This window comes from Chrysochloris asiatica, unplaced genomic scaffold (assembly GCF_000296735.1).
Source record: "Chrysochloris asiatica unplaced genomic scaffold, ChrAsi1.0 scaffold00213, whole genome shotgun sequence".
Taxonomy (NCBI): Eukaryota; Metazoa; Chordata; class Mammalia; order Afrosoricida; family Chrysochloridae; genus Chrysochloris; species Chrysochloris asiatica.
Genome location: NW_006408731.1, coordinates 998,111 through 1,008,056, shown reverse-complemented (window position 1 = coordinate 1,008,056; position 9,946 = coordinate 998,111). Strand labels below are relative to the sequence as shown.

Here is a 9,946-nt window from a genome sequence, read left to right as displayed (position 1 = left end):
GTTTTAAAAGATATTTTGGGGAAAAACAGATATTTGGTGTACCAATATTCTTTCTAAATTGAAAACATTTTGTTGTTGTTGTTAAAATGTGGTCCACTCTGTATGTACGCATTTCATCTGTTTATTGTATTTGAGCAACTTTTTTTTTAATTTCCTGAGTTAAAGACTTTATGATCTCTCTCTTTTTCTTTGGTTACTTCCTGAAGTGAGTAAAGAATTTATGGTCCCTCTCTTTTTCTTTTAACTACTTCCTGGAGTAAAGAATTTATGATCATTCTCTTTTTCTTTTTCTAAAGTAAGTATGTGCACCTTAAAAATTTGAACTAGCCAACTGGGTAAGGGAAAAGATTGTGCCATCAAAACCCTAGCCAATGGGGTGAGACACAGCCTTGAGACTTGCATCAGGGATTAAAAACCCAAGTGGACTGCCCACTCAGTGTGCTCGCTGGCCTGTTCCTGTATGTACATGGCTATGCGCACTCACCATCTTGCAGAAGTAAATTTGCCTTGCCAAGGTAATTTAGTTTCACTGAGTGTCTTTTATGTGACATCGGGATTCATTTTAACAGTTGACCTTAGATTATCAGCCTGACTCATAAGTATTACGTTACCAGAGAGTGACTTTAATGAACAAAACTAATTTTCTCACAGTTGAGGAGCAAAGAAGTCTGTATTTAGGATGCCAACTTGTTGGGAAGGCTTTCTTTCTCTCTGTCTGCTCTGGGGGAAGATCCCTGCCTCTTAAACTTCTGCTTCCTGGTCTCTTGGAGATCTCCTTGTGTCTTGATATTTATCTTGCTCCATAATTTTCTTGTTTAATCTTTTAACATCTCAAAAGAGATTGACTCAAGAAATAATCCACACTAACCTTGCATCATTAACATAACAAAGACAACCCATTCCCAAATAGGATTATAGCCACAGGCATGGAGTTTAGGATTCATAACATATATTTTGGGGGTACATATTTCAATAATGGAGGAATTACAGCTTCATCTTTGCTGGTCCAGGGAATTTAAGATCAGGAAAAGGACTCAGTAGGTGTGCCAGGATGAGGATAGAGGTGCGGGGGCACAGAGGGCAGGGCTGAGCTAATCTTCCAAAGATGCTGATAGGAAGAGAGACACATTCAGACACCATAGCAGAAAGGGAAACCAGGGGTTCTTGAATCAGAAAATGGAGTGTGAACAATCTCATATCACTCAGTCCCACACAAGGCTGCTGTCTCACACTACAAAAGAAAAGAATCAACAGATTCAGGTTAGTGCCTTTAGGTGTGGACACTCTAAACAGCAGTCTATAACAATCTTAAAATGGCCAAATCCAAAGAATCTCTATAACGAAGTAATACTGCCTCTGCCCCAACCCTTCCCTAGGTCAGGTCCCCCAGGGTCTCACCTTTAGAAGGTGTAAGGGACAAATCAGAGCCCTGGTCACTGTCACCATCATTGCCTGGAGAACAAAAACAGGATCTGGTCAGAGACCACAGGATATGAGTACAGGAAAATGGGAATTATGAAGTGAGGAGGCTACCACATGAGCTGCCTTCCTCCATACTTACTTGAAGCTGGTGTGTAGCTTGCTTCTTTTCCACCTGTGAGAAAAAAAGCATGGTTTGAGGGAACAGGGAGGAGGCAAGACCATGAGGTTCAAGAAGAGGCAGCTAGACGAGAATCCCAGGGAAATTTCCAGACTGCCTGCAGACCCAGGGCAGGATAAGGAAATGTAAGAAAAGATGTGCAAGGACTGGACCAACCACCTTCCTGGAGGCCTGTCCTCAGCAGCAACCATCCCCCATAACCAGAATCAGGTCTCCATCACCAGAACCATTAACGTGGAAGGTTTGTGTTTCATTTCCACATGTGCTTATAGAAGAGTAATGTTAACACACAGGTCCCCAAACTGGTTTAACACATATGTGGATAGTGCCTCCCATAATGAAGTGGGTGACACCAAATCTCCTCTACCTGGGATTGAAACCCCCAATGGAACAAAAAGGTCAGACTCCAACCCATCTCTACCTGAGCTCCTTTTCTTCCTCTTCATAGCTACAACAGCCCCAATTCCCAGAAACACAGCTCCAAGGAGAAGCAGGCCAGCAATGAGTCCCTCAATGGGGATGGTGGTCTGGTAAGGCAGTTCTGGAAAGACAAGGGAGGTGAGGAACCTTGACTCCTTGGAAGCCTTCATCAGGGCTCCTGCTTACCCTAAAAAGAGCCTTTACCTTCGTCCCCTACTCACTCCATCTCTCGGTGAGGGGCTCAGGCAGGCCCTTGTGGTGCACATGGCATGTGTATCTCTGTTCCTCTCCTGAGGGAGCCACCACGGATGCCCACTTCTGGAAGGTCCCATCCCCTGAAGGCCTGGTCTCCACAACCTCCGTGTCCTGGGACTGGTCCTCTCCGTCTAGCTGCCAGGTAATGATGATCGCCGAAGGGTAGAAGCCCAGGGCCCAGCACCTCAGTGTGACCTCACGTTCAGAGATGGGGTGGTGAGTCACGTGTACCTTTGGGGGTTCTGAGAGAAGGAGTCAGAAAACTCAAGAACTTTCCATTACTTCCCATGAGCCACTTGAGTAAGTCTTATGTAATTATCCTGACAACAGACCAGACTATTGGGATAGTGGTGAAGATACAAAACCTAGACACTAGCCTGGACCAGGGACCTGGATAATCTCCTATTTGTTGGAAAGGGAAAGGCAGTCCAGAGCAGGAGGCTCCAGGTTTCTGAGGGGGAGAACAGGGATTTTTAGTTCTGACCTAAGTGAAGCCTAAGAAACTCAGAAATGCTAGAGTCAGCTCTAAACTCATTGAGTGTGGAACAGAGAACAAGGCTTGAGGAAGAAAGTCCCTGGTGGGTATCCAAGGTCAATTCTAGGATCAATGGAAGATCAGGAATCATCATCTCTATCATCCTCAGTAAAGCCCTAAAAGCACATAGTGCTAAATAAAGTTCAGCAATTTCAATCCCAGCCATTGTGGGGGAGAAAGATGTGGCAGACTACTTCCATAAAGATTCAAGGCCTTGGAAATCCTATGGAAAGAGTTCTTGCAAGATGGTGGTCTAGGCAGACATGCTACCCAGATCCTCTACAGCAAAGTCAAAAACCAAGTGAAACAGCTACCAATGATAACTCTGCAAACCTGAGCTTTAGAAAAAAATACAGAATTAGTGGACTGAATACTGACTAGGAGAAGAAGTTGAACAAAACAGAGACTGAGAAAACATATGGAATGAGTGAACTGTCAGCTGGCCTGATACAGTATGGTCATTTTTAAATTTTGCAAACAGAATTCAATAGGAACAGTGACCTGATGATCAGATCCAGGCACCCAGGGCCACTTAAGTCCCCACACTGGGGACTGGTGAACAGATTGGATCCTCTCCTTGTACCCTATACCTTGCTGGTGACCAGAAGTATGGCCAGCTCCTGCCCTTGTCCACCTGGAAGCTGGTGGTCATTTCCCATCCAACCTCTGCTCTGCCTGAGGTCAGAGTCATGTACTCGTGGATAAGGCGCAGGGTGCACACCACCCTCATGTTGTAGGCACACATCCTCAGCCTCTTGGACCAGCAGAATATGCAATGCTAATGGACACCTTGCCCCAACTCACTCCTGGGCAGGCAGGAACTTGTTCTGGGATCAGGTGCCCTGACCCACCTACCCTCTGGACCTGTAAGGACTTCTTCTGGGATCAGGTGCCCTGACTCTAGACACCTTCTTTCTGGCCAGGAACTCCATCTAGGACAGGGCATCATGCACTCCCTGTGATCCCGCCATGGCTTCCTTAGCAGCAAAGGGCACCGGTTTATATTGGATGCCCTGGCCCCTTCCTGCTTTCCGAACTTTCTCCTATCTTACAGTTCAGGAACAGAGAACCGTAGGGCCATCAATGGAGAAGCGCAGTCTCAGATTGTGGGATCCTATCCAGAAAGGCAGTGACACCAGAGGTGGAGGCATTGATGAGAACGTGGAGCGACAGTCTAAGGACTCTAGATTCATGGAAAGAGAAAGACTAAGTCCTGGAGGCCAGGAGGAAGGCTTACAGAATATGTCCTTTGTTTAAATGAGTATTTATTACTGAGTATTTTTGTGTACACCCCCACCCTCCAACGCAAAACAAAACAAAGTAGAGGGAATGGCAGCAAATATTGCTGACTGATGATGCACGGAGGAGACTGTAGTCACTACAACAAAACGATGAGTGTAAAACCAATGTTCTCCCATGTAAACTATCACTCAATTCACAATAAAAATTAAAAAAACGCCAAAAAACAAATAAATGTTAGCTATTAGTAATTGTAACAATATTCAGGAAATGCCAATATGAAACTTGTTAGTCTCCTTTATATATGAATGACAACTTAATGTTGAATCAAATTTATATTCTAGAATTAATCCTATTTGAGATATATTATTTTTAACACACTACTAAATTTAGATGTTAATATTTTCTTTAGGATGGTTACAACTACTACTAAGCAAAAATGGAATCTATTGAAAAAAAAAGTATCATTCATAAAGAAAGTTAAAGGTCATTACAACAACAGGAAGAAACAATCAAAGTGGAGGTCAGAAGAGACTCTGAAACTTTCTTTTGAATGTAAGGAAGAAATGATGAAATAGTGCTGAACAGAAAATTTCACAGCTCAAGAAAATGAAGGATTATAATGAAATAAGCAAAGACCTGGAGTTAGAAAACCAAAAGGAAAGAGCATGCTCAGCATGTATCAAGCTGAAAGTACTGTAGAAAAAAATAAGTCTAGACTTGCAATACTAGAAGGAATCTATGGGAACACTATTGATAGAAGAGGAAATGTCAACAGAACTCTACTAAAAAGTAATGGCTGATGCCCAACCATTTCAAGAGAATGCATATGATCAAGAACAAATTATATTAAAGAAAGACTTCCAAGCTGCACTGAAAACACTGGTGAAAAAGAAGCCTCCAGGAATTGATGGAATACAAATTGAAATCTTTTATCAAGCTGACACAGCGCTGAAGGTATACACTCCTCTGTGCCAAGCAATCTGGAAAACAGCTAGTTAGCTGGTCAATACGTTAAAAGAGATCCTTATTTGTGCCCATTTCAAAGACAGGTGGTGTAATGCTGTAGGATAGTCACTGGGCCACTAATTGCAAAGTTGGTGGTTCAAACCCATCAGCCGCTCCTCAGAAACTCTGTACAGGGTTGCTATGCTTTGGAATCAACTTCATGATACTTAACAACAACAACGAAGTTATGAAAACTTCTTATATGTAAAACACCTTGAGGTCCAGCACTGGGCTTGGAGGATAAGGACCATGCTATGGGATATACCATGGTCAACTGGCATAATAGAGTCCACAAAGGCAATTTTCTACATCCTATTTTAGTGAGAAGCAACTGGGGTCTTAAAAACTTATGAGCAGCCAGGAGCAATTATTCATTTCTTCCTGTCCAGAGGAAATAAGAGTGAAGAAAATCTAAGATTTAGGGAAATAATTAGTCCAATAGACTAATGGAACATATGAACAACAGTCTCCTAAGTCCAGAAAAAGTAGATGGTGCCCAGCTATCAATGCTAACTGCTCTGAAAATAATCACAATAGGAGGTCCTGGATAGAGTGGGAGAAACATGTGGAACAAAACTCAAATCATAAGAAAAACCAGGCTTTCTAAATAGAAACTTGTGTAACCCTTGAAACTATGGCTCTTAGTGACCCTTCATATCTCAAATGAACTCACTCCCATGGCTCAATGTCTAGTCAAACGACATGCTGGTCTACAAGAGAAGAATAACACCAGTGAGATATGCACTCCTTAGAATGAATACTCAACCAATGGAGACCAAAAGAGCAGCACTTACCCAAGGACAAAGTCAGAAAGGTTAGGAAAGAAGGAGGAATGGAAACAGGAAACAACACAGAGGAGGATGCTTGTTGTGGTGGTGTGCCATGGAGTGGGCTTCTGACTCAGCGACCCTGAATCAAAACCAATAGTAAGGTTCCCAAGGCTATAAATCTTTACGGGAGCAGAAAGCCTCATCTTTTTCCCATGGAAAGGCTGGTAGTTTCCAACTGCTGACATGAGGTTAGCATCCTGACTCGATTGTGGGGGATTACATAAGGACATAAAACAAAATATGTATAAATTGTTTCATGGAAAACTGATTTTCTCTATGAACCTTCAACCAATTTATAACTTAAAAAGCAGAAAAGAAACCTTATCGATCAGTTACTCAGTCTTATAGGGTCATTGTTTCTTATAGGGTACCATTTTTCCCCCCTCCTTTGTAGGGTGGACTTAGTCCCAGCATAAAGGGAGTTCAGCGGGGTGTTCAACAGTCCCCTTTACCTGTGCGCTGCAGCGTCTCCTTCCCCACCTCCAGGACTTTACTGAACCACTTCCGGAACTTGCCCTCCAGGTAGTGAGTCTTGTAGAACTCAGCATAATGGGTCTCCTCCCATTTGCCCTTGGTGATCTGAGCGGCTGTGTCCGCCGCCGTCCAGGTATGCAAGTCCTCATTCAGGGCGATGTGATCGGCACCATCATAAGCTCGCTGATTGTACGCACCGAGGAGGCGGCCATCCGGACCCACATCGCAGCCATACAGACTCTGGTAGGTGTGAGACTCTGACCCGCCCCTGCGGTTAGCACCGCCCTTCCGAAAGCCCCCTCCCAGCATTTGCCCCGCCACCGCGGTAAGAGCTGGCGGTGGTTGATTTCAGACCAAACCAGAGAAAACTCCCAGGCTCTTCTAGGTCAAGGGACTGCGCAAGTCCGCGACCTCGTCTGGAAGTTATACCCTGAGACTTGGGCAACCCGCCCAGGTATAACAGAGCACAAGTGACCCATGACCCGGGCATGCCTCACCGGTCTCGCTCTGGTTGTAGTATTCGCGCAGGGTCATAAGGTGATTTCTGCAGTCGTGTGATTCCGCCTTAGCGCTCTGTGTGTGCTCATCCCAAAACCACTCTTCCACCTGCTTCATCCACTGTGATAGCGGTTCTGCTCTCGGATTCTGGACGTCGCTGTCGAACCGTCCAAACTGTGTGTCGTCCATGTAGCCGACGGCGATGAGACGGGACTCCCTTTGGCCAGGCGGGGATATGGCGGTGAGGAAATATCTCAAGGAGTGGGTATCTGGCAGCGGGAAGTGGGTGAGAATACATGACCCGCCCGCATGGTGTCCGGGTCGGGGTCCATGGGGACAGGGTTCATGGGCTGAGGAGAGGATGGGAGTAGGGGATTAGAAGAAGGGACGGGGCTGGTAGCTCTGGGTCCAGGGCAGGTTGGAAACAGCTTCCCTGAGGGTCCTGCGCCCCAACCTGAAGGTCCTCTTGCTCCTCCCTCCGGAGAGGCTGATACCCTGCTGACCCCACACTCACCTGCCCGGATCTGAGTCAGGACCAGGGCACTGGAGAGCAGCAGGAGGAATGCCCAGGGTACCATGGCTCCAGTGCTGGGATTCTAGGGCGCATCTACCTCTTGGCGAGTCTTTCTTTACACCAATAACCGACGTGCTGGCTTCTCCAGGAATTGGAGAACCAATAGTCTTGAGAACTGGGAATGCGTCATGTGTATTTAGGCAGAAGGAGCTGACACAAGTTGTGTGAGGGCAAAGTCAAACTCCATTTGGCTTTGCAAACTCCATTTAACATTTCCTTGTTAAGTTCCTTAACCGTAACCTGGTCATAGGAGTCTAAGGTGTGGTTCCAATGACTGGCTTTTGAGATAGCAGCTAAGAACTTAACCGTTGCACCATCAGGGTCCTTTTTATTTCGATTTCAAAGGGCAGTTCATAAGACAAAGTAAAATATAATGAAACCTGTCAAGTACCTGGAGTTAGAAAACCAAAAGGAAAGAATCAGCTCTGCATTTCTCAAGCTGAATAAACTGAAGAGAAACATTGAAGCTTCGGGTTGCTTCAATATTGAAGGGCTGCATGGGCAAAATATTGAAGGAAACAGGAGCACCAAAAGCAAATGAGAGGGAGATGCAGGACATGGAGGGAAGCCTAGGCTGAGAACTGTTTGGAGAGGATGAGGACAGGGTGAATCACGGAGGAGAGAAGCTGAGGTTAGATGATCCACAGTGTGGGGACCATGATGAAGCTAGCACAGTGGCTGTGGTGGCTAGTGCTCCTTGGATCTACCTGGGCGGCTCTGACCATAGGACCCTCCCTGGGCCTGCAGCCGCCCTTGACCTGTTGAGAGGTCCTGTGGTCATTGCCTGCCTGTTCGCTAGTGACCATCCTTGGATGCTTTACCCTGGACACCATAGGCTATAGCGTAGCCCTGTTTCATGCCTGTGAGGATGCTGCCCTGGAGCTAAAGAACTAAATCCAAGAGACTTGGGTGGATTTGGCCTGAAAGGGCCTGCACTTGTAAAACCCTCCCTCATTCCTGCCTGGGCAGCTGTCCCTTCCAACCCTCATTAAAGAGCAATTTCACTTTTGATGTAGTTCAGTTAGAATGTGGGGTCTGTGATTAGGGATGTGACCTGCAGTGGAGAAGTGAGAGGTTCCAGCTTTCTGAGATCGTATCAGCCTTTATTTGTGCATCGTGCTGGCATCCCCCTGTTTTGGACTAAAGGAGGCAACGATCTCAAAAGCTCTCAGAATGATAATGTCATTCCAGTGTCCTGGTCTTTTAACCCTGTCAGAAAATATATCTTGCTTAACCTGTATTCTCCTCAGTGAAAGCCAAACTCCAAAAAAAAAAAAAAAAGAAAGAAAGAAAGTAAAGAGAATTGAAGGAATTCACAGAATCACTGTACTAAAAAAGCCGTTGCATAGTCAATAAATCACAAGTTAGTATCTTTTTGATGATTTTTGGCTTCAACCAAGATCCATCTGATGCTAGCAGTGATATTCCTAGTTCCACTTACATATATATATGTTAGCAATTACAGTCCTCATTTCTGCAAATGATCACATGGCTGTAGCTGGCATTTAGAACTACCTTCTTCTACTACCCATTCCAGATTCCCTTTGTACTTGGCAAGTACCACAGCTGGTAGTGGTTCTTTGCCTGGTGGTATGACACAAACCTTAATTCCTTAAGGGTGTGGGCTACTAAGTTGCTACAGTTTACTATTGACTTTAATCACAGGATATGGTAGCAGGAAAGATGTCCTCCAAAATCTTCTGGATTCCACATATATTCTTCTTTACTGCCATTATATAATTTCAATCCAGTTTTCTTTGGTACTCAGAATCAATCACACCACCCAATACAGTAACTCCTTTTTTTTGCCTGTAAATCTAGAGGCAAGAGGATTATAAAATGCTTAGGGAACATTCTTAACTTCCAGTTCAGTGGAGTCAGTGCTGTGTCTGTAGGTGGGACTATTCCTCCTTCTGAATTAAAACATGCAGACCCAAAGAGCATAGGGTTGCAGGGAAAGGAAGCAACAAATTTCCATGTTGGTCACTAGGAGTTATAGTTAGTGGTGTCACTCCCGGTTCCATTCATTAGTTCCTGGACCCATGAGTCCTGGCTATGGGAGAAACAGCACTACATATTGGATGCTCGTTTAGAGCATATAAAGCCACCTGGAGAACATTTCCCAACCCTGCAAGGTATTGCCACCTAGCTGGTGCTGTAATTGTGTCTTAAGAAAGCCATTCCAACGTCCTGTCATGCCAGCAGCTTCAGGATGATTCGGAACATGGAATGACCAGTGAATTCCATTAGCATGGACCCATTGTCACACTTTGCTTTCTGTGAAGTGGGTCCCTTGGTGTGAGGCAATGCTGTGTGTGATACCATAATGGAGGATAAGGCATTCTGTAAGTCCATGGATGGTAGTTTTGGCAGAACAATTGCATGCAGGGAAGGCAAATTCATATCCAGAGAAAGTGTATATTCCAGTAAGTACAAAATGCTGCCGTTTCCATGATGGAGGTGATCTGATGGGATCAACCTGCCACCAGGTTACTGGCTGATTTCTCTGAGGG

The 9,946-nt window shown here is 45.0% G+C and overlaps 1 protein-coding gene and 1 pseudogene across 1 annotated transcript; one reads left to right on the top strand and one right to left on the bottom strand.

The window, feature by feature from the left end:
- Window positions 1-1,226: 1,226 nt before the first annotated feature.
- LOC102817451 (HLA class I histocompatibility antigen, A-11 alpha chain-like) lies at window positions 1,227-7,437 on the bottom strand. Its single transcript, XM_006872859.1, has 8 exons — window positions 7,374-7,437; window positions 6,859-7,128; window positions 6,340-6,618; window positions 2,242-2,517; window positions 2,022-2,141; window positions 1,562-1,594; window positions 1,399-1,452; window positions 1,227-1,231 (listed from the first exon to the last, which is right to left on the bottom strand). The coding sequence occupies exons 1-8, from the start codon at window positions 7,435-7,437 to the stop codon at window positions 1,227-1,229; spliced, it is 1,101 nt and encodes a 366-aa protein (XP_006872921.1).
- A 653-nt stretch (window positions 7,438-8,090) lies between these two features.
- On the top strand, window positions 8,091-8,375 carry LOC102817066 (annotated as a pseudogene).
- The last annotated feature ends 1,571 nt before the right edge of the window (window positions 8,376-9,946 follow it).